The sequence below is a fragment of the Caretta caretta genome, chromosome 11, assembly GCF_965140235.1.
Source record: "Caretta caretta isolate rCarCar2 chromosome 11, rCarCar1.hap1, whole genome shotgun sequence".
NCBI classification, from domain to species: Eukaryota; Metazoa; Chordata; order Testudines; family Cheloniidae; genus Caretta; species Caretta caretta.
The window spans coordinates 33,865,645-33,891,197 of NC_134216.1; the positions used below are offsets into that span (position 1 = coordinate 33,865,645).

A 25,553-nucleotide genomic window follows, 5' to 3' on the forward strand; every position below is an offset into this window, starting at 1 on the left:
TGATACAAAACACAATGTGTGTGTTTGTACCTGTTAGCATATTTGTAATGAAATGTTATTTATATTCAGTGTTGGAGTGACTCTCAGAGCTGATAGGACACAAATATAACGGTCTTAAAAATACTGAGCCAAGTTCTTTGGCTGGTGTAAAACACTGTGGTTCTTTAACTTAATGGAGCTATGCCAGTTTACACCAGCTGAGGACTTAGCCAATATGGCCAGAATTTTCAGAAGGGCTCAACACCCACAATTGTGACAGTCTTAAAGCATTCAAAACCCAGCACCTCTTATTAAGAGCAAGGAGAGCAGCTGATTGCTTTTGAAAGTTTGCCTACTTTATTTAGTTGTCTAACTGGGAGCTGAGATTTTTTTTGAAAACTTGAGATTTTTTTTGTGTGCGCTGAGCCCTGTTGGAAAATTTGGTCCCACATCTACTTGTACTTAATTCCTTTCCTGATAAGACTACTAGCATTCCCCCATAAAGGACTGCAGCACTAATTAAACTGTCCACTTTGTTGCTGGTTGCTCACCAAGGAATAATCACAGAATTGTGATTCTACTTATCACAGTCGCATGCATCCATGCATGTTCTATCCTCCCTTTTCAGGTCTTGTATATATTCTTGTGTATATAAACACAAGAATATAGATGGCCAAAGCATATGTCACCTTTTCAGCCTGCTAACTTGTACAGTTCTAAACTAGTATCCCATTCAATTTATATAAATGTACTGTTTTCTTTCCATGGTAGCATAGCTTAGATGGTCAGATGTTACTAAAAATTCCCATACTGACGTCTTCCTCTTGTCATCTTACTAGTTTCACATCTGTAAAGCCAGACTGTTTTCTATTCTTCTATTAGGAAGATAAGGAACTTTATGATTTTTCCCTAATAAAAGCCTTATATAAAGCATAAATTGTTTGTTTGAAACATTTCTAGTATGAAAGATTACCTTGGGTATTCTGCCTTATCTCCCCCTGAGTCTCCTTGCTTTGAAGCTTACCAGGAGCAGAATTGCTTTGATGTAGCAGGGATTGTGTTCTACAATAATACTTCCACTTCTGTGTTACTGAACTGAAGTTTCATTTAAAGTTTGCCTAAGCTCACTCTTTAACATCTAAAAAGAATGTTAGAAAAGTGCTGTAGTAGCAGAAACGCTGTTAAGTCATGGTCATGCTGAATGTGGGTGTTCTGATTATAAACTGTATTTAGATAGAAACAATAAACAGTGACTCAGGTGCATCTTCTGATTTCCAATTCATTTGAAATTAAGTTTTAATTTTCATGTCATAATTCCTGTAGCAATAGCTGTCATTCCAGCCACCTCATTAACATGAATTTAGTGGAAGACAACTGGCCTAACCCTCAAAACCATAGGATCCGATTTTCTTCCCCAAGCCAGGGGCATCGGTGTAGAGGCCTGCTGCGCTGCTCAAATGGAGTCTCGCAGCAAAGACCCACCACTGTCTCTAAAACAACCACCCCCTTATTGAGGTTCTACTGCATGGAGGGCATGCCACAAAAGAAACCCCCCCAAAAAACACTAACCACTTCAAAATGCAGTTTTTGGTGGATTTCCCACCAAAGGTTCAGTGGTGGGAAAATGCACATCCCTGTTCCCCTTTTCCTGGCTCACCCTCTCTAGGACTACATCCAGATTCCTCCACAAGCTTCAGGAACATAAGTTTTCCTTTAATAAAAATAATAATTGTCAAAGCAAAAGATTTATGGCATTATGTTTCATTCTGTCTGAAATAGAAATCTGCCCTAGTTGTGTCCTGGAAACTGTTGTGTTTGGGGGAGGAGGGGTCACTGATTTTCAGCTCTAAGAATTGGTATTGGAGCTGTTCATTACATACAATAGACATCCTGTAACAGAATTGGCTGCCTCCAGAGAACCCCCTTATGGCCAGAGGTCACTCTGTAGTACCCTGCCTCTGTTTCTCCCCTCTTCAGGGTCCATTACACAGAAGAAGTGTATGTTCAAAATACTCCTCCTGGGGGTCTGGGTTTATTCACAGAAGATTAACTCAAACTCTACCAAACACATTTCTGTTACCCCTCCCAGGCCTTTCCTGCTTTGGCAGGCCACTATGAAGCCCTACCTGGCTGGAGTCTTAGTCCCAATCTTCTGTTTGCACCTGCTCACTCCTAGCAGTCTCTCATTCCTGAACAAACTACATCTTATCATTGCAGCTGCCAGTTACTGTTTGTAGGGGAAATCACTTGATTCCTCTCAGGTGTGCCTCTTTAAAGTAATCAGAGTTGTCTAACCCCTGACCCTCCAGCCCATACAGTTACACATCCCAATATATGGAGAAAGGTCTGTTGTGACAATTGGTCTATAACTTTTGCCTGCTTTTTTTGAATTTACCATGGAAAGTAGATCGTTATTTTCAATAAAGAATGTTGATTAAAAATAGGTGCAAGAAAACCAACAGAAACTAGATTAGTGCAAACAACAAAGCTTAATAATATGTCAGACTGTTAAACATGTCAGATTTTGTAAACAAGGAAATACAAGTCTGGAAATTAATAAGCCAAAACTGCTGTCATATTAGACGTAAGTGGTTGACATATAATGAGGAGATGGGCTATTCCACCCATCACACCCTTTTTAAGCCCTTAAATAAAATGGGGCAGGAAACAAATAGAGGCTACTGGAACAAGTTTCCCCATCGTGGCGGCTGCTGCTCCCTTCTGTTCTCCCCACCCCCATCACCTGGGACCCTAGACCGTCTTTATCTTAATCCTGAGGGATGTCATGACCAGCTCAGGCCTGCGCGAGGGCTCCAGATGATATTGCCACGTCTACCAGCTCCAACTGAATCCCAAACACCACCTAAAATGAAACAGGATTGGATTTTAGCAGCAACAGCTCCAGCTTATGCCAACTAACTTCTCTTTTAACCAAAGAGACAATTATTACAATCTTTAATACCTTCTAAAAGACTGTCAACCAGAGACTCTTTTCTTCTAAGGCTCTCCAGCTAAAGGGAACAAGCATGTTGTTAAAATAAAAGCCTTACTTAATATTTTACACTTCAAATGCTTTAACTGTTTTTACTACTTTTCTGTATCTTTAATAAATGGTTTAGAAAATGTCAATGGCGTATTTGTCATGGCATTCAGCAGACTGAAATCTCTGTACACCAAAAACCCCGGACCTTGTTTAACACCTTTGAATGTTAACACCTCTGACCCACTTATTCCATCTAAATTAATACAGCAGGTCCCAGGTTTTTTTGCTAGATTTCACTGCTTGGTATTGTTAACCTGTAGATAAAAGGTGTTCTGAAATTCATTGTAGTGTTAGATATGACAGGAAAGGGATGTGTCCATGTGCTATTGTTTACGTGGTGATTTTTATTTATTTATTTTTCTGTTCCATAATGGAAAACTTTCTGGTGGTTGGACAATTGAATAATCATTAAAATCCTCAACGCTTTTGTGTGTTGTATATCATCAACTTTCTGATTTCAACAATCACTCAGTCTTGCAAACACTTAAACATGAATAACACAGTGGCACTATGCATGTGCATATATAGCTTGAACCAAAGCCAAACTGACTTCATTAAGCCTTGATTCAGGCCCACACTTACACCCTAAGTGTTTGCATGGGCAGGATCATACATAGTTCATAACACTGGGTGATTTTGATAATTTGTCCCATGTACTTGATTGATGCAAAGTTGTTACGTGACATGATAAAATTACAAATTTACCTTTTGTATGCAGTGTTAGTCCCAGGATATTAGAGAGAGAAGGTGAGTGGAGTAATAACTTTTATTGCACCAACTTCTGTGGATGAGAGAGACAAGATTTCAAGCTACACAGAGCTCAACAGGGAAGAAGAACGGTACTGTGAATGTCTCAGTTTAATAATACAAGGTGGAACAGATTGATTAGTATAAGTAGTTTGGCCACTCTCCACCTTGAATATGTGCTGTTAACACCTGTGCAGTGATGGGACAAAAAGGGGAAGGAGAGGTTAGTTGGTTACAGATTAGTCTAATAAGCCATAAATCCAGTGTCTTTGTTAGTACCTAGCAGAATTAGGAATTTAAGCTCCCAGGCGTATCTTCTGAAAGTGTTCTGCAGGTTTCCTTTGGGGATGAGGACTGATAGGTCAGAGAGTGTGATGGCTTTGTGAAAAGTGTTCACCCACAGGTGATGGGATGTTTTTGTCTTTTTTCATTTTTCCGTGTGAGTTCATTCGAGAGCGTAGTGATTGTCACACAGGAAAACCATAAAAGACACAAACATCCCATCACCTGTGGGTGAACACTTTTTTCACAAAGAAGTCCGATATAAAGTGATCTGTCAGTCCTCATCTTCAAACATGCACAACACTTTCAAAAGATGAGCCTGGGAGTTTAAATTCATAACTCTGCTAGGCACTAAAAATCATGGACTGAACAAAGACACTGGATTTATGGTTTATTACAGCAATCTGTAACCCACTAACCACACACACACCCTTTTTTTTTTTTTTTTTTTTTTTTGTCCTATCACTGCAGAGGTGTTAACGGGTCACTCTACTTTGCATGGTCCCTTTTTTTGGAATATGTGCTAACTACTTATGTTAAACAATCTGTTCCACCTTGTATTTAGCTGTGACACTCAGAGTACCTTCCCTAATCCTGAAAAAGAGCTCTGTGTAGCCCGACAGCTTGTCTCTTTCACCAACAGAAGTTGATCCAATAAAAGATATTACCCTCACTCACCTTGTCTCTCAAATTTACCTTTGTTAATTAACTATCCTTTTTTTCTGATCACTTTTCAGGTCTGTTAATTTGTCCATCTTTTCAGTGATGAGACAGTGCTGGGAAGTATGGATAAAAATATTGGAGAGCAGCTTAATAAAGCTTATGAAGCCTTTCGACAGGCATGCATGGATAAAGACCATGCTGTGACAGAACTGCAGCAAAAAGTATGTGTTGGTTTTGTTTTTAAAGCTATCCATTCTGTTGAGAATCAAAGTAAATGTGGAGACTTCAGTTTTGCTTTACTTCAGCAACTGAAATTTCAGTGCATCTTGTTAAAGATGGAAATTGCAATTAAAAAAACCAAACCACTAAATCAAAGAATAGCACATTATGGTGTGGGGAAGAAACTCCCAATATGTGTGTGTATCATCTGGCATGTCTTTAATCTTTTATTTGTAATTTTGAGGTGGTTTTAGGTGTGGGAAAGGTGTCTCCGGAAGATAATCAGGGAGCTCTTTAAAAATGTAAATGTATCTTTGTAGACAGCATCTTTCATGGAAAATATTAAATCTAATTTATCTTACTCTTATTTTACAACAAATTGATAGGGAAATCTGAAGGTCTTTCAGACAGTTATTTATATTGTTACTTACCTGACACACAGATGTGCCTTATAAGTTATTAATAATTGAGATATTGGGGTCTTTGGTCACTGTACTAGATGCTGTACAAGCACATAGAAAGATAATTAAAAATACTTATGACAGAAACTAACTTACAAGTTGTTTTAATATTACCACTTTTTAAAATACAGGAATCAAACTGTATACTTATATCCTTTTATCCAACAATGAAGCAGTGAAGAGGGAGGTTCAAGGAAGATTCTGAACAGTTTGTAGCATTTTGGGTTTTTCAGGATTTTGGAATGATGTGAACAAGCATTTACAAGGATATATTTCAACCATCATGTTGGACCCAACAACATTTCCATGAGTTGTCTGGAGCTGCTAGCCGCACATGCAGTCCAATACTCTGCAAAAGCAGCAGTTTGTGGCTTTGTGATACTGCCTAGCACACAGGGGTCTCTAGAGCATTTCAAATCCTGCTCTTGAATGAGAGACTCCATTGTTCATCAGTTCACACACAGTTCAATGGAGGTGCTATGGTGCGGGCCTGTCTGGAGCAACATGGGTCCTAAATTAACTTACAGTTCAGAGAGAGGAAGTAATGGAGTTAGGGGTAAGAGAGTGTTTGCCAGAGAGCACACTTTATTCTGAAATCCAGTAACCCTCCCTACCGCCTCCCAAAAATAGTCCTACCGCAGAATAGTCTGGTGCTCAGAGCACTTATTTGGATGTGGGAGACCTCAGTTCAAGTGCATTCTCTGCCTGAGTCAAAGACCAGATGCTTGAACTCTGGGTCACCCACATGCTAGCTGCGTGCCTTACCCGCAAGCTATTTGCTGTTCTGGACTGGGGCTCTCGCTCTCTCAACACAACTGAGAAACTCCTAAACTCTAACTCTCTGCGTTCTTTGAAATTAATTGCTAAATTATAAACTTAATTTTGTCCTCTTTGGATACATATGCTGCATTCAAAACAAGAAAATAAATACATGCTTATGGAACGGCCTTTCTAAAGCTCAGTGGAAAATTGGAACATAAGGAGCAAATGGGTGAGACTGTGAGTATTCTACAGTGATGGAAACAAATTTCTATGGGATTTTGTTGTGCATTTCTCTTTTGCTTAGAGACAAGCAATACACAGATCTTCCATAAAGTGTTCATAATAACTTGTCTTTGCCCTAATCAACCTTCAGCAATCAGATTCTCTGACTGCAGAAAAGAACCATTAAAGGTAAAAGTATTTCCTAAGGGAAGTCAACCTATAGAAACTACAGGTTTTTACCAAACATGAGTTTTTGTTTGTTTGTTTGTTTATTTTGGATGACCTACATATGTTGCTTGCTCTAATGTTTCCTTCCTCTTTCTCTGTTCACTCCATAGCCGTAGCACTTTGTTGGCTTGTCCATCATTTTGTTGTTAACAGTTTACTGAAGTTACTGGTAGGCCACTTGTTTTACCAGTCTCTAGAGTTGGGAGCCATGTCAAACACACAGAAGCCAGAGTCTTCTTGGCCAGATGGTGTTTGGTACAGATGGATAGTTGGTTGTCATGCAGATCTTCTAGTTGGTAACTTGTTGCTGCCATCTGACTCAAAGAATAATTTGTGCACACTGGCTGTCAAAAGCATCTTCTCTTCTGTCTGTTTTAGCTGTCATGTCTGTGCTCTGTACAGAAGTGTTGACAAGACATTGCTGTTGTACATTTTCAATTTGGTTTTCAGTGATTTTTCTGCTTCCTGAGGTCTTTTATAGTTGCTGGAGTGTACTGCTCTATGATCACTTTTTTTTTTTTTTAATGCTCTCACTGCAACAATTACTTGGCCTTTCAGAGTAACCTTTAGTCAGATTGTAGGTTTATTCTTGATGTATGGACAAGTGCGACTTTTCAGTAAGTCCTCTTAACTCTGTGAGACTTCCAATACAGTAGTACAATAACATGAAGTACAATAACAGTGAAGTAACTCATTAAACAAATCTTGCCCCCACTCTCTGTAGAGTAATGTGTATCATAATTTCAGTAAAAATTCAAATAATCCTCCTAAAACTTTCTTCTTAGAATTTCACAAGTTTTCTCCCATAACTTCAGCACTATTAATGTTGTGCCATCAAGAATGGGCTAGTGTCATCATGTATATATTTTAATATTCTTGTTGTTCAGCTACCTGAATGGTAGCTGATTGTTGTTCAGTTAACTGGCTGGCCAATATTCATCTACCTGGAGTAGCTCCGTGGCCTTCTAGGTTCTAACAGGGCAGGGCAGGTCAAGCTAGGGGAAAAGATTAGGCAAAGTTGGATGAAGAATAACCCTGAGCAGCTATTCTTTTCTTTGCTAGTTGGGCCTTCTCCCCATCCCTCTTCCAGGAGCCTTGGAAGGCAAAGTTAGCAAAGACACGCAGTTTGATGTATTAAATATAGACATGTATATTTATTCCTGGTTTGTTTGTTTTTTTTTTAGTTAAACAGCAAACATCAGGTATGGGGAGTGGAACTATAATACTGTTTCAAATTAAGTTTGAAAAAACTAATATCTTTACTTAGACATTTAGATTTATTTCCTGAAAAGTTAAATTGATAGAGTCCTATATAGATATAACTGGGGTAACTAACAGATTCTGTGAAAGAATAAATAAATATCCAAATCCTAATTTTAAAACACATTTTAATTTGTGGTTATGACTGAAAATTGCCTCCCGTATAAACGTTATCCTGACATTTACTACCATCACTGTTAACCAAGAGTTACAGCAATCTTGTTTTATCTAGTAGTTTACCTTTTTCCAATCAGTACAGACTTAAAATTAGACGTGTCACAGGTGAAAACTGTCATGTTTCTGTGCACAAATTGCAGCCGCAGGCATCCCAAAAAGAAAGCTGATAAACTGTATCTGCTAAAATTGAAGCCTTTAATCAAAACAAAATAAGACTAATGCTAATTAAATTATTGTATTTTCAGATAGATAGCTATAAGCAGCAAATATCTGAACAGCAGGAACAGATAGCGTTTCAGAAAAGTACGATTACAAAACTTAAATCACAGTTGGCTCCTGTAAATGCTAACAAAGGTACGTACTCTAATTTGTTGTGCTTTATATGTCTTTCCTTTAATCATGTATTGTACTGCAGAATAGTTTTGACTTGTATATTGCTTCAGATTCTACAATATGTATCCACAAAAGGACTCTGCGGTAATGCTATGCTTAAGGGAAATAACTACTTCTGTTCACACAGAAAAGGAGTACTTGTGGCACCTTAGAGACTAACCAATTTATTTGAGTATGAGCTTTCGTGAGCTACAGCTCACTTCATCGGATGCATACCGTGGAAACTGCAGTAGACATTATATACACACAGAGACCATGAAACAATACCCTCTCCCACCCCACTGTCCTGCTGGTAATAGCTTATCTAAAGTGATCATCAAGTTCACACGGAAATAGTCTTAACATACTTTTGCATTTTCAAATCTTGTTTATAAAATGAAAAATCTTTGGAAACCTTTTTGTTTGTTCTTCGAGAAGAAACTGAAGATTTTTTTTTTAAAAAAATGTCCAGCTTGTTCACATTGAAGCCAATGGACTTTAGGTGAGTAGAGTTGTTAATTGTAGTAACAAATTATCTGCAAACAGGATATGATTTATTTTTATGAATATTTATTACAATTGTTTGAATAATTTGTGTGAACAAGTTTTAGCCTATAGTTTTTTCTAGAACTGGGTACAATAGGTGTTCACTTTTTATGTTGTGTGACGGGTCAGATAAGTTACATGGCACTCTTTTGTTAACTTATTGGGTTACTTAAGCTTTATAAACAGGAGTTTCTCTTTCTGTTCAAATGGTCAGTGAACATTCTTAATTCTCTGAATCAATTCTACACATGATGGAAATAAAGTTTGCAAAATGGCCATTAAAACTCTTTCAGTAAAAGCACTCTTGTGAATATTTTATTTATTTATTCACACTAGTCTAATGCTTTTCCTTTTCACAAATGCCAGCAAAGCTGATGGCTTTATTTTCAAGAATATGTGTTTATTGTTGGATTTGCTCATCCGTCTGAGATTTGAGGGCAGAATTGGGCCTCTGTTGGATTAATACTAGGTCCAATAAAGGAAACTAAAATCAACTTAATATGTATCTGCAGTGATACTTGGCCCAGTGAAAATACCAAATTCATATGATGCATTTAAAAGAAAAAATCCTAACGTGGTTGGTGGGTGGAAAAAAATGCAGTGTTGCTCAGAGAGCTGTTTTTATTTTACAGGTAGCGCACATGGCCGCATTCTAGTGTCTGAAGATAGTGAAGCATGGAGAAATGACACCTCCCCTAATCTAACTTTTGATCAGCTCCATGAAAAACTCAAACTAGCAATGCAAAGAGAGAAACTTTTAAAGGTACACTAGCCTGATTGTCTTTAACGGGATTATTATATTTATGCTTTTAAGCTCTAATGGAGAAATGAGCTTTCAGAGATGCCCAGAACTGCTCCCTTTCCAGGGTCTTATGGACTTGATCCTCAGCTGATGTCAATTTTCATAGCTCTACCAAAGTTGGTTGAGCTGTGCTGATTTCCACCAGTTGAGGATAAGGCTTCACTTTTCCCAGCTCTGTTGCTGTTTGGCAGGGTCGATCATGGAATAATGTTGACTCGGGGGGGAAAAATAAGGGGTGGGGGAACCTGTCTGCTCACTTATTTCTTCACCTCACGTATGTGACAGTCAAGAAGGAGCTCCCCTTTTCTGTAATGAGAATCTGTCACAATGCAGTCATCGGGGTGAGGATGGGGACTTGGCAAGTCTGCGCGGCAGCAAGTGATTGGGGTGAGAAGTGACTTGCTGCGAAAACTGGCTGGATATATTCCTTTCCCCTACCCGCTGCTGGCTGAAGCCACACAAGGGTTTTCATCATAGACCTACTGAGGTTGGCAGGGATGAGAATAGAACAGCAGCGTTCAGGAGGGAGGAAGTGATTTACATGAGGCTCCCACACCCAGAGCAGACCTTGTGCATCAAGCTGATCCTTTCCCTGCTGCGTTTTCTGGGGCTTGCACATCCCATAAGGCTGAATTATCAGTCTGAGCATGACCCCACAGTGTTGTCTTAATAAACCTTGTAAAACCAAAAGCTCAGACTAAAAAAGTTTAATTTGGGGATTTGTTTGCTAAATCTGAGCTATGGGCAAAGTGATCCTGCATTTTGGTGAACTAAGCACATTTTAATCAGAGGTGTTGTTTTGAAAATCATTTTATCGGATTAGTGACAGTTGCTAATTATCTTGTAGGAATCTAATTTTGAGATTTTTTTTTATTTATTTTTTTAAATAAGCATTTTCAGTTTATTGTTATTAGGACATTTTAGAATGAAAGGAGCATACAAGAATCTCCTCCTCATATGGTCTCCGCCTCTGGGTTAGCACTTGTAACCCCACAATATAATTTCCTTGGTAGTTCTTTGTATTTAATTAGAAAATGAGAGTATAATTTAGTTGGAGAGTTAACTCCTTGTCAAAATATCTTTGCAGGTCTTTCCATTTCTCTGTATTGAATTTCATTATTATTATGTGTATTCTGGTAGAGCCTAGAGGTCCAACCATGATTGAAGTCTCATTGTAATCTATATTGTACAAATATTAAGAGACAGCCCCTACCTCGAGGATCTTACAATCTATCTAAATAAGACCGAAAAGGAGTGGGAGAAAGGAAGCTGAATTATCCCAATTTCTCAGATAAGGACCTGAGACACCGAGATTATATGACGTACTTACACTGTCATGGGAAGTCTATGGCAGAGCTGGGAAATGATCTTCTGATCTTTGATCTTCTGAATTCTAGTCCAGTGTCTTAACCACAAGACTGTCTTTCTTTTTGAGGCACAAACTACCTATCGGTACCTGCTCCTAGACTATTCAGGTATCTCTCTGATTTACAAAAAGATGTGCATGAGTAAGAGGTGTATCCGTTGTAAATTTAATCGCTTACTTAATGTGGATCTTTGGTATATATGGAACAAAACTGATCCTCCGTATTGCATTTTTCACCCTGCCCAATCTAAATTGCTTTCTCTTGTAAACGCTGTCTTCAGTAGAAGAACCGATTCTTCATCAACCCAAGTATGGTAGTTCACTTCAGTTTTTTGTTTTGTTTGTTTGTTTTTTTAAATGTCCTATCAAATTTTTTCCCCAAAAACCAGGTAGACTATATCCACAGCCATTGTCCTCCACCACATGAACTCCTTTCTGCTACATCCCTAGCAAAACGGTCTCATTCACTAGCTGTATAAATTCAGCATGGGTAAATCCATGGTGGTGGCATTTAAATTAAAAATAGTTTGTGTCCCCTCATTCTGTCTCTAGTTAGTGTTTAGATTTATCGTGGATCTGAAACTGTGGGTCAGGACCCCAAAGTGGGTCACAATCCTGTTTTAATGGGGTCGCCAGGGCTGGCTTAGACTTGCTGGGGCCTAGGGCCAAAGCCCAAGCCCTAAAGCTTCAGCCCTGGGCGGTAGGGCTCAGGTTACAGGCCCCCTGCCTGGGGCTGAGGTCTTGGGCTTTGGTCTCCTGGCCTGGGGAGGTGGGGCTTGGCTTTGCCACCGCTTTTTCCCCCAGGGTGACGGGGCTTAGGCAGGCTCAGGCTTTGGTCCTCCACTCCTGCAGTCCTAGCATAATTTTTGTTGTCAGAAAGGGGTCACAGTGCAATGAAGTTTGAGAACCCCTGTTTTAGAACATTCCCCAGTTATGTAATTACCCGGGTCTTCCCTAGAACTTCACTTAAATACGCAAATTGTCTTCACCTGGGTCTACTGGAATCTTTCTCTTGGCTCAATCCTGTACCCACTGAAGTTGATGGAAATGTTATTGACTTTAATGGGTACAGCATCAATCCCTGATTTCTAGCGGTTCAAAATGTTTGCTTAGATGTTCAGAGATAGACAGTTGCACTATCCAGGGCTAGTAGTGATTCTCAACCTTTCCAGATTACTGTATCCCTTTCAGGAGTCTGATCTTTGTCTCATGCCTTCAAATTAGCCTTCAAGTGAGGTGCGTTTGCTTACACAATCAGACATACAAATACAAAAGTGTCACAGCACACTGTTGTTGAAAAATTGCTTGCTTTCTCACTTTTACCATATAATTATAAAATAAATCCATTGGAATATAAATATTGTACTTACATTTCAGTGTATAGTATTTAGAGCAGTATAAAGTTATCTGTATGAAATTTTAATTTGTACGGACTTCGCTAGTGCTTTTTATGTAGCCTGTTATAAAACTAGTCCAATATCTAAATGAATTAATGTACCCCCTGGAAGACCTCTGTGTACCCCCGGGGTACTTGTACCCCTTGTTGAGAACACGGCTCTTTCATCTGCAATCTGTTGACATTGTAACCCAAACAGATTTCCCAGATTGGCATTCTTATACATTGATCAAGAGGGGTGACAGAATAATTCCTATACAACCATATCTGAGTGTGCCCTTGGGACATATGAGCATTGCTCAACATATCCCTCTGGATCCTCTTGCAGAGGAAAAACCATAGCCTCTCAAGAGAAATGTTGTCTTCTCTGTTGGAATCTGCAGATGTGTGAGCTATACCTCATAGTCAGCCTTTCACCATTAAGTACTTGTATTTTTAGTTCCTAGGTCTGAAAGAACGATCGTTGATATGATCTTCATACATCCCAGAAGGGGACTGACCAAAGAGACTAGTGCAGTCTCTTTATACCATACCCAAGCTAAAACCAAAATGAAGTCATGGAAATCTGTGGACTCCTTTATATCCAGAACTGCCTCGCCACAGCCTTCTCAACAATCTTCCCTCAGAAAAGGAGATTAGAGAGGGTAATAACTGGCATAATTATGAGGACCCAGAGACAGTAAAGAATGATCAAAGGGACTAGGAGTTTTGTCAATGCTTCCCTTTAGGAGACCAAGGGGTCAACATCCCATTCCATTCCAGGAATGGTCTTGAGTATTTCCCAGTTAGATCTTATCAACTAGGAAGGACATGGGTCCACTTTTCATGTCATAGCCCAAACCTCCCCAGGATAGCCATGACCTTTGTAGGCAAAACTACATGAAACCCAAGCAAAGAAGACCTTGCATTTCTCTCCCCTAAACACAGCTCTCCCCACAAAGGCAAACAGTGCCATGTGAATCAGAGTAAATTTATCTGTGAAGCATGAATACTTGACTCCACAACCAAGACAAAACATCCATATTTACCATGCTCTTCACATTCCTCCCAGAAATATTCCAAGACTTTAGATGCTATAGCAGAGGGGAAGAAATGCTTCTACACCTGAGGCACTGCCAGGGCATCAATCTCAAAAATAATTTTATCCTGCAGTAAGTTACTTTGTGGTCTAGGTTCTGAGCTGTTCAGAGCATAAGCAGAGTGGTAAGGATTGTGCTATAAGTCACCGTTCTGTGCCCCTGATCCTGGGGCTGAAATGCCCCTTCCCCTCACCCCATGTAACTTAAAGCAGCCTGAGAGGCTACTCTAAGAAATGCTAGCTGGGACAGTCCTGTGGAGTGCTGTGTGTTCCAGCCCCTCCCACCCCATTATACCTCCTCCATTCCACCTACCTCTGAGATGAGGGAGCAGCTAATGGATAGCTGATATGCTGGGTTTATACCAGCTGCAGACTCTCCTGCACCTGCCTGTCTGAGACCGCTTTAAGCCTCCTTTTGTGCACCACTGGAGTGATGAAAAGCAGAATTAGTCAGGTGACCTCTGAAGCTGAATGGGACACTTATTGGTAAACTTATCAATAGTCAGACAAAAGATGGTTAATGTTCCATAAGGTCATTGATAGCAGTTTGTCAGCTGACCAGCATTCTTCCTTAGAGCCATCTGAAATTTTACCTGTTCCATTAGCTTCCTAGGACAGACCATTAAAATAGGTTGCCATGCCCTGACAGGAAAGATGTGTCATAATGGAGAGCTCCATGACAAAGGTATAATTTCTATCCCTGTTGCTAATCCCAGTACATAAGATCCAGAACATGGCCAGATATGTTAATTGAGCTAGGTACCATCTAGACAGTCCCATAGCTGTCATGGGATATAAGATACATGAAATATATCATGAGTTCATAAACTAATCTGGGAGAGTCATCATATTGATGTTGAAGCCACCGAGACCCAATCAGTCCTGGTGACTCTAGTTCTTAAAGGTTGAATTGCCACTGTTATAGTGTCTGTAAGATATGGGAAAGGCAATATAACGACTTGGATGGATAACCAAATCGTCAGAGACCCAAAACGTATCCTGCTGTAATGTCATGACCGCGCACCGTGATGCCGACTTTCATCCGTATGTGATGAAATAGCTTCTTCACAACAACATGATGCTCGTTTTAGTACACAGACAGGCTGTTGTGCTGGTATGTAGTGACTCTCCCACTGAATTTCTCTTCTCTCTGCCTTCCTTATGCCCCATTGCCTTTGTCCTCTGACTAGAGGAAGGCCATAGGAACTCCCACACTGCTTCTGGTCTTTGCCTTGTGTTTCAGGGGGCTCTCCTGTAATCTGTGCTCCTCTTGCTTTGCCTGACTTTTGGCCAGAGTAAAAAGAGCACAATCCTATTTAGACTCTGCAAGAGCTGTGTGCAGGGACTGAAGGAGCCATGAGCTAAGTGGTGTTATACATTTGCCTGTTTCTAATGTATGTACTTAATACATTTCATGCTTAACCTTGCTTTACAATTGTTACATTTTTATTCTTAACTTTACTGTGTAATGTTTTTCAGACCTCCTTATGCTTTATAACCTTTACTCTTACAGCCCTTTCCTCACTCTCTAAGTACTTCAACCTTATGCAACTTCTGGCTCCACCATAACTTCCTTCAACTTCAGCACATTCAAAACTGGTAAGAATATCTTAATCCAAAAACACCACCACCTCACCCAAATGGTCAGGAACCTGTGTCTTAAACTTCAGCAAAGTTCTTACTTGCTTCCCAACTCACTAAATGTTTATCCCCTCCTAACCTGATCCACATCAAATATTACCTTGACTACAGAAACTTTTTGTGCCTTCTACTCCTCTCACTTTTGTGATTATTTCCTTTTGCTTTCCCTAAGTCCCTCCTAAGTCAAATTAAGATTTAGCTGTCATATTTTGAACAATCTCATCCCTCTCTGGAAGTTGGGAACATATGACCTTGAGTCTGAAATCTTCAGACTTCCTATCCATTTCAGAACTGAGTACAAAAATCTCTTCCTTCCTAGTATTCATGTCCCGTCAATACTACCCCTTCTCTTGCTGCATCTTTTCTCTTCATCCCATTCCTTGGACTTCTTGGTTACTAGACCTCTTTCTACTCCCTGTAATGGGGTATATAGATCCTAACCTGGACAAGGACAGAGAGGGGTTAATGGCCTGTCCTGGAAACAGGTACTGAAATCTGTCCCACAGTACCTGGCAGAAGCATCAAACCTGAAAGTAGGGTCCTCCAGCTGTAGGAAATAATCGGGAAGGTAACAGCATATATAGATATGAGGATGGCTTTAGAAATGGGTTGTCCTGCCAACTGAGAGCATCCGAGGAACTGGATTTGCTAGGACTTCAGCCAGCCAGGGAGATGAGGGGTTTCCCTCCGGTGGAGAGAACCCATTTTAAAGACTGTTTTGACCACTCAGTGAGTGGAAGAAGCTGACTGTGGCTCCTTGAGGCAAGGGAAGGCCAACTATGGACTAGGTAATTTGCGGTGCGGGATGAGCTGACCTGGAGCACTGACTCTTGGTTAACTGGCTTAAATTGTGAAATTTAAATATAGAAACATGTCGTCTTTAAATTTCATCTCAGAATGTGTCTATATTTTTGACTCTTACGGCAGCCTCTTTGGGACTCTGCTAATGGATTATCTGAATACACTCCCCTCCTTGTATCACCACACCTGGGGCTGGCTCCTTCTCCATTGCCTCCATCTGCCCCCATCCCATGTATACATTATACTTTGAGTTCATTGTATTTGCATGTACAGGCTTCATAAAACATGGTGGGGGAAGGGAGGGGTTGGTTTTTTTGTTTGTTAGTTTGTTTTGGTGAACAGGGTATACCTTGGGCCTAATTCTTTACTCGGTGACTTAAGTTTTATCCTGTTGGAGGCAGATACCTGGCTTAATATGGCTCATCCCTTGAGCATTCTTTATCTGCCTTCCCACTGACCTTGTTTTTAAAATAATTATTTTTCCAGATGGTGTGACTTGCATTTTGGCACATTATTTATCTTGACATTGCATGTGACTTTTCCAGCCCTGGGTCTAAGTCACAGTGTTTCTATTTAACTATTTTGATCAGTTAGATCAATACACTTATAAACAAACAAACATTTAATTTTAGTGGGAAAATAAGTCTCGGGAATGAAACACCTGAATTACTTTGTTATTTGGATAACTTGCAAAGCAATTTGAAATTTGTTTCAGAGAGAGACTTTTGTATCCAATTTCAAAATAAGAGCAGAATATTTGTGGTGTATTTGGTTGCTTTTGGACAAATATAATTTTGAACCAAGTGAATGTCTGTCTCCTGTTTGCATTGTGGCATTTTAAAAATACAGTTCAGTCATCCATATTCAAATAGTTCTCTTCCATAATTTGCCTTTTCTTATTTGACTGCCACAGTGCTGCCTGAATCCCTCCAAAAATAACTGCCCAAATTCCCTCTTACTCCCCCTTTTTAAATGTGTTTATTCATGTAACTGGATAATGGTCATTAGTGCTTCTATTGTCCTCTTCAAACTTTCTAGAAATCCTGTGCTTCCATTGGTATAGAAACTTTGGGTATAGACATTTCCACCACTTTCAAGGAAAGACAGCTTTTTAGCTGTTGTAACTGCATTTCTGTGTCGCTAGCCATATATTCTTTTACTGAGAAATAATTCAAGGATTGCCTACTTAGGTTTGTGGGTTTTTTTTTTTTTGTTTTTTTTTTTTAAATGTGTAAGTCTTCCCTTTTGGTGTCCTGATAGATTTTCTCTGTACATATTTAATTTCTACAAAATTCTGGTTGAATATTTGGCATAGGGCCTACACTTAAAATGTCTAATTCCTTATCTTTTCAGCATTGCATGCAGCTTGGGTCTTTGGAAATCTAAATCACCTAACTGATAGAGCTACATTTCTAACTGCTCCAGAAATTAACTCTGAAGACTTTGTCACCTTCTTTAAAATTGCTGTAACTCAATGTTTAGCATGCTATGAAACTAAATGTTACTGCACACAGTGTATATAAATGAAGTAAGACCATGTCTTCCACTTTTCTTAAAACACTAATGTGAAATCTGCTGGCTTGGCTTTTATAAGCTCAAAACAGCACACAATTGTTTTGAGTAATTGTCCATGATCAGACATATCTGTATATAGCACTAAATGGTCTTTAATTATTTCAACGCAAATTGACATTAGTGAGTAGATAAGACTCATTTCATTTAGGTTGCCAAGACTTAATGTAATATATCCCAGGCTGTTGCATAATGATATTCTTCCTATTCTGGAAATATTAACCAATTGTGCTATTTTTAGGAACAATTGGAAACAGAGGGCATTAAATTGAAGCAAACTGAGGAAGAAAACACTCTAAAGGAAAATAAACTTGTATCTATTATTGCCATTAAAGAAGAAGAAATAAGGTTTCTAAAAAACAGATTAAAAGAAAAAAGTGAAGCACAGGATTGCATAAATATGCCAATATATGAAATGGAGGTAAGTAAATAAAATGAGACACCACACCTTTGCAAATAATTATGCTTATTTAAGATTTTGTTTATACAAATTACTCTGGTTAACAGATTTTAGATTACAACTGTATGTAAGTTGCTAAGAAAATTGTTAAAATATATACAGTAACACTAGCTGTAATGTTCCTTCAGTTAAGCCATAAAATACTTGAATCTTATTTTGTGTACCTTAATTATTCTTCATATTTTTATTTTAAATGGTTATACAATTAAATATTATTATATTGCTGGAGAAAAATTACATAGCTGTATTGTAGTTGGTCTTTACCGTTCAGACTCAAATAGCATATTATACCTAGCTTCAGTCTTCCATTTTTATCCCACTCTTTTTTGGTCAGATTTGGAGTTTCACTTACCAGGAAAAACATCCAGGGTAGAGCAGTGGTTTTCAACCTGTGATCCACAGACCCCTGCTGGACTGTAGACTATGTCTAAGATTTCCAAAAGAGTCTGCACCTCCATTCGCAATATTTTAGGGGTCCACAACTGAGAAAAGGTTGAAAACCACTGGGGTAGCCAATATTTAGTGAACAATTTACAGTCCATGTAATACTAGTGTAATCCACAAGGTGGTAGTCAAAGGTAACAACTTGTTTAAAAGCATGATAGATAATTTATCAGCCTTTAATCTGCTTGTTGAAAATTTTAGACAATTGATTTTTGGAATTTAAAATACATCAGTTCCTTAGAAATGAGCCTATGATCTGATACATGATTAAAACTGAATTGTAATACAATACAACTTCTGTGCATTAGCTTCCCTACCTATAAAGAGGAGGATAATGCTTACCCACATATTAAAGTCCTATGAGAGTCTCAAACATAGGCGCTGACTTCCGCTCTTTTCTGCGGGTACTTGACCCCCGCCCCTATTCCAACCCCTTGCCCAAATCCTGGCTTCGGCCCCGCCTCCTCCCCCCAGCCTGGAGTTTGCTAACACCGCCAAACAGCTGTTTGGCAGCTGGGCGGGAAACACTGGGAGGTAGGTGGAGGAGCAGCGATGGGGCATGCTCCGGGGGAAAGGAGGAGGGGACCTTAGCTGCCGGTGGGTGCAGAGCATCCTCTAATTTTTCCCCGTGGGTGCTCCAGCCCTGAGCACCCACAGAGTCGGCGCCTGTGGTCTCATATGAAAACCTCTGTATAAGGGCAAAATAGTGGCATTACCAAATTTGTACTAGAAGGGATTTTAAAATCAAAGAATGAAACATGAGATTTCTTGTACATTTGTTTTCTAAATGGCTTCTTGGGATACACATAAGATTAGTTGGTTCTGCTGATTGTTGAAGAATGTTGAGACATTTGTTAATCTACCTTTGTGTTAAATCCATGTAAATGTAAGAATCGAAATTCGTACACCAAAACAAGATCCCTAATCCCATGTTTTACTTTAAGATTAAACATACGAAGATTGCTCCAGCTAGACAGGATTTATCTCCAGGGATCCCTGGTATTTTAACTGTGCATGAAAGGTAAATAATTTTGCAGCATTTTTGTAAACAATGTTCACATTTGCTAAAAAGTAATAAGGCCAGCTGCTTCCCTCCCTTTTCACAATACAGAAAGAACAGAAAAGGGCCCAGAAGCAGCGTAGGGAGGGGAGCAGAGCCTGTGTGGCATGTGGATGCATAGCTGGTGTTCTGTGGATATTCAGGGATATATCAGGAGGAAGAAAAAACAACCACATGATGCAGCAGGAGTTTAAGCTCCATGGGAAATAGCTATGGATGTTAATGCTGGTTATTGTATCAGCCTTAACTCCTTTTGAGGGCGATCGTGCAGCCATGCTGGAATAACTAGTGCAGCATAGGAGGGCAGTGCTGCCAGGAGAGGGCTCAACAGATTGCACAAGGGACTAATCCTTCAACTTTATGGTTCCAAATCTGAGTGTTTGGGGCCAGGTTTAGCTATGGAGTCACTGCCCACAATGCAAAGGAGGCCTTGTGATCCCTGAATAATCAAAAGTAGGGCATCATAGAGGTGTATGACACTGAACCTTGCTGTATTTAATGAGTGAGTATTGCCCTTCTGCATGTTTTATGGTGAACGGGGTTGACCAGAGCCTTAGTAATATTCTCCTGTGAAAAGTGCAGACCTAAGGCAGGTTTTTACCAACCTTTGCTGAAGGATCATTTAGAAGGAGATTCTTAAAGGTGTCACATGGGGTGAGAAAAATGGCATTGTGCTTTTTGCTACTTTATTTTTTTTTCTAGATCTTATTTGAAGTGTCTAGTTTTTTGGGTTTTTTTTAAATTATTCCCACTTTTCTCCCCCTCCCACCTGAGCACATGTTCTTTACATTAAAATTCAGCTCTCGTATGCCCAGTTCTTCTTCTCTCCAGGCTATGCATGACTGAAGAATTTGCAGGATTATGACATGGCATCAGAGAGAAGCAAGTGAAATCTGACTGACTGAATAAAATATCTGTGGTATCAGACTATTTAAAGCTTTAAGTGGAGTTTGGGGTGTTTAACTACTAACGAACTGAAACACCTGAGAAACAGTTGGAATGAATACTAAAACCACTCACCAGCTGTCCTCATTCTTCTGAGTGAGTTCCTAATCCACATCTCTGTGTCCTCCAAGGGACACCTCCAGCAAAATAAGGAAGGTAGCACTTAATAGTCCAAACTGCAACAGGGTGAATAAAAACTCACAAAGAAAAACCTTTTGATAAAAGTAACAAAAAAACCCTGCGGCATAAAGAAGCAAAATAAGACACTAACCCTCTGTGTCTCTCCTCTACCCCACCTCAAATCTTCAGTTCACCTTTAACTAAAAGTCCTTTTTGCAAGATCTAGGAACTTATGCTTCATTAGTCTGCATGGTCTCATGTGCCTCAATTCAAGTATTTGTGATGCATAAGTAATCAGAATAATGTAATATGCCATGTTTTTCAAGAAGCCAAAAACTGCGCTTGTATGAAGAGCTATGTTTTCCATTCTTAGCGTGATTTTACTAAGTATTTGACAGCCATTTAGGAACCTGTGAAAGGCCCTAAGGGGGAAAAAAAGCAAGAGGAAAAAAGCTAGGATGTGGGTTGTGCAGAAGGGAATGGCAACAGACGCCATGTCTACACTACACAACTTTAGTGGCATGGCTGTGTTGCTACAGCCATGCCGCTAAAAGTCGTGCTGTGTAGCCGCTGTTTGTTGGTTCTCCTGCTGACAAAAAACTTCCACCCGCAACGAGCAGCGTTAGCATTGTCCGCAGGAGAGTGCTCCTGCTGACAAAGCGTTGTTCACACTGGCGCTTGTCACCCACAAAACTTTTTTGTCTTTCAAGGGTGTGTGGTTTTTTGTTTTGTTTTTAAACACCTCTGAAAGACAAAAGTTTTGTCGTTCAATTGCCAATGTAGACGTGGCCTAAGTGAGGAGTTCTCCAGCCCGCTGCAAAAATGTCACATAAAGCAAGGAGAGGAGGGAGCCAGGGAGCAGCTGCTTTTGCATAGCATATTTCCTTTCTTGCATGGACTAAAGCCCACAGCAAAAATGGGAAATAATGTATGTTCACAACAGCATCAGCTAATTTCTCTGGACTGGCCCTCGCATGAACACAGAAGCACTATAATTGCCAAGGATGTGTTGTACTGCCAGTGCTGGAGGGAACTCAGTGAAACATGAAAGGTCTGTGGCTCACATTTCCTTTGAATCCCTGGCCTATAAAGGTTTATTTCTCCATTCCATCACTTCCATGCAGGGGGCCTATGCATGTGATATGACCAAACAGCTACATATTTCATCATGTTTGACTACTTTCTTCCCTTCCATTTGCTTTTGCAAAGGAGTGTGTGTGTGTGTGTGCGCACACACACACCTTAAGGAGAAGACTACCAGCTAAATGTTTCTGGTGGTCAACACGATCTCTGGCTTACAGTTGTGGAATATTATTATTTTTTTTTTTTTTTAATTCAAGGTCATGAAAGAGCTGAACCTACTGACACTTTTTGATTTAAAATATTGAACTTTTAGGGAAGATCTAGAGATGGTTTTCCAGGAGATGAAGGAAGAATGTCATCGAATATGCACACTAGCAAGAAAGCAAACAGACCAACTCAGTAAACTTAACATAAAGAGAGAACCTGTAAATGGTAACATCTTCCTTTAGCTCTTATTGTGATTCAACTGTTTGAAAGCTTTGCTTTATATTTGAAAATACTGTAAATTACACATACATTGAAAGTACTTCCACTATTTACCATCTGCTTCTTTCAAGTCTGCTCACGTGGTGCTCTGCAGTTCACTAAGAAAATGCACCATGAGTTTTGGAATTGTATGAGGAACATTCCAAATTACATGTGTAAGAGGCAGTCACCATGTAAGAGACTTCTTTTTTTGTCCCTTGAAGTAGATCATTGGCTCTCACTCAGTCTGATGCCCCAGCATGCTCTGAGTGACTGTACTTTTTGTTTTTTTATTTAGCTCTGTTTATAAAAATGCCTGTTATGAATATTTCTAGCCTCACATTTGTCAAAGAAGGCTGCTGGCATGTGGAGAGGTAGAGGACTTTAAGACAAAGTGCCTTGTGCAGACTTGAAACGCCCTTTTTTTTTTTTTAATTTATTTAGTTATTTATTTATTATACAGACTAAAGGTCCAACTCTCACCAAAATCAGTGGAAAAACTGACTTCAGCGAGAACTGGACTAGGTCCTATGAGCCTGATCCTGCTAACACTTATACTGGACATAGTACATAATACTTGAAGTAGTTTCATTAGCTTTTGCATACTATAAGACAGCAGGATCAGGTCCCGATAGGGTTTTATAGACCGCTTTTCAAGCCCTCACAAAAAAAAATTTACTTTACTCTTCCAGCTCCCTGCAGATGTCTCCAATACATATTGACAAACTAGATGTTACAACTTCATATGAAATAAGAGCTAGTGGTCCATGACTTCAAGGGGGAGAAAGGGTACATGAAAGTTGATCTTTTATTTATGTGCCAAATGTGCCCCTCTTATCTCTGATTTGGGGCACTCAGCAAGTTATTCCAAAGTTGATGTTTTGTCTTTTCTTGAGGCAAGTACAATGAAGTGCTGATCAAGACTGTGAGATATATTTATTAATAACGTGACTTCCAGTCCTAATAAGTAGTACACTGGACTCCCTTAAAACTTGTATTCACTGTCTAACTGTTAAACGGTAACCATACTTGTGATAATTTCTCATAGATAACAATTAAAAAGATAAAATTTTAATGGTACCCACTTATTGCTCTACTCAGCTGAAATCAATATGTACAAGTATCTACTTCAGCTATACCTGGACATCAAATGCTGAAAAAAATACTGAAAGAGTCTAAAGTTATGCTCCTAAATCCATATTTTAAAACGTAAATAGGGGACCTGATATTCCAAAGTTCTGGGTATCTGTCAAGCTGCTTCCAGTTAATTAATAGATGCCTGTGAAATTGATTTCTGAGGGTTTTTTTGACAGTACATTATTATTGTGTATTGTTTATTCTATATAAACAATACTATGTCCCCTTTTTGCATTAAAAGATTCTCTGCCTCATTCAGGAAGAGACAAGTTGGGTGAGGTAATATCTTTTATTGGCCCAACTTCTGTTGGTGAGAGAGATGAGCTTTTGACCACACTGAGCTCTTCCCCAGACCTGAAGATGAGCTGTGGGTAGCTGAAAAGCAGAAGTTGGCCCAATAGAAAGATATTACCTCACCAAATTTGTGTGTCTCATATCCTGGGACCAACATGACTATACCTGGTTTTAGAAGGGGCAAATTCACCCTATAATTTTAAAAAATATATATCTGCAGCATAGAAAGCAGTAGACTTACCATGCCGGTTTCTGCCTGTGAATTTATATGGCGTCTATCACCATAGATTGGAGCGATTTCAGGAGGACTTTGCATACATGAAATATATAGTAAAACTATTCCCCAACTTGATTAGAAGTAATATGTAGATTATTATTTGTAGTTCTCGAATGCACTGAGAGCTCTCAAACACAGAGGAAGACCATCCCTACTGTGAAGGTCTATTCACTTCAAATACTTTGGGACTACAGTGCCTAGCACACTGTTGGCACTCCGTAAAACAATATCTTGAGTTGCAACAGCTGCCAGAACACTGTAGTAAATGTACGTGAGTGTGTGTTGAGAATATGGGGCAATCTAAGAGGGATAGAATTGTTAGAATAAATTAATCAAGCTCTGTTATTTCACGTTCTGGTTTTTTTGCCCTGAGGCTATCCTTCTTTAATGGGATGATAGGGGGAGCATCCCTCAAATTATTGGCTTCAGGAAAATATTCTAAAAAAATCAAGAAAGAGAATCAAGAAAAATAACTGATCCACACATCTGTGCTTTAACAATTACTTTGAAATATTCCCATAGATGGCGTCTGACAATTTCCTTTTTCCCCCCTTTACAGAAATTCCGTTTTCCATGCCTATTCAGTGTACTGATAAAACTGATGAACAAGCAGAAGAACTTTTTAAACCTCAGGTTAAACCAGATATAAATAGAGGTGTATCATGCACAACATCTATCACACCAAGAGGAGTGGGCCAAGATGAGGAAGACAACTCTGTAGAATCACTTTCTAAATTGAATGTCAAGTTTCCACCTACAGACAATGACTCTACTTTCTTACAGAGCACTCCAGATAAACCAACAGTTCCTTGTACTGCAATAGCTGAAAATATACTTCAAGATCATCATTTTAACATGAAGCATGAAGACCATACTATGAACTGGAGTAAATTGGAATGTAACCCATTTGAAACTCATGGAGTTGACCCCATAACTATGCAAAACCTAACTACACTTGACAAAACAAAACCCCCAAGCCATACAACCATGCTCAAACAGAATACTCAGGACAAAACACCATGTTTGAAAACAGCAGACATTGGTACGAAACTTGTATATCCGTACACAAATCAAGATGCCATTGAATTAAATTTTCCCTCTTCAGAGGCCACTGGGAGGGCTGTCAGAGGACCTCAGCAGGTATCTTTATATTGATATTGTATATTTTAAAGGTTAATATTTCATTTAAACAAGTGCCGTGCAAAGGTCTTTCAGGCAGGAATGAAACCTATATGAATATCACCATTTTTATGGTGAACATTTGACTTTTATGTAGATCTGCTTTCTGACACTAAATTTGTGTACATTAACTACATTTTCAGTGAAATAATGGAGGGATTTAAATTAGATTTAAGAATATAGATGTTGGCACAAATTTCACTTCAGGAAGATATTAAGTAACTGTTTCTGTATCCATTGCAAAATTGATTTTAATCACAACTATCCAAAAATTCTCTTTACCCAGGTATTTATTCCATAGAATCAAATAGTGTGCATCTCTATACTTTTTAAAAATGTACAACTGAACATTTGGGCATGTGCTATTTTTAAAAAATACCAGATAGATGAGATTTTTTTTTCCCCTGAAGGAATTATCTTTAGATCTAATGAGGGACAAACACAGAACAACTTAAAAGGGATAAAATACTTT

General features: G+C 39.1%; 1 protein-coding gene across 4 annotated transcripts in view; it reads left to right on the forward strand.

Moving 5' to 3' along the window:
• TANK (TRAF family member associated NFKB activator) overlaps window positions 1-25,553 on the forward strand; it is a 35,811-nt gene that overhangs the window by 4,598 nt on the left and 5,660 nt on the right. For 2 of the 4 annotated variants that reach the window (XR_007359126.2, XM_048869259.2), the window contains exons 2-7: window positions 8,289-8,397; window positions 9,594-9,724; window positions 17,859-18,038; window positions 19,466-19,542; window positions 22,043-22,161; window positions 24,462-25,042. Coding sequence is in view for 3 of the 4 variants with exons in the window: in XM_048869259.2 (XP_048725216.2) it covers window positions 8,289-8,397; window positions 9,594-9,724; window positions 17,859-18,038; window positions 19,466-19,542; window positions 22,043-22,161; window positions 24,462-25,042 (1,197 nt within the window). In the remaining variant the exon portion in view is untranslated. Of the gene's footprint in view, window positions 1-4,788; window positions 4,936-6,320; window positions 6,394-8,288; window positions 8,398-9,593; window positions 9,725-17,858; window positions 18,039-19,465; window positions 19,543-22,042; window positions 22,162-24,461; window positions 25,043-25,553 lie in introns of those variants that run through there. The other 2 variants (XM_048869261.2, XM_048869262.2) reach the window with 2 other exon arrangements.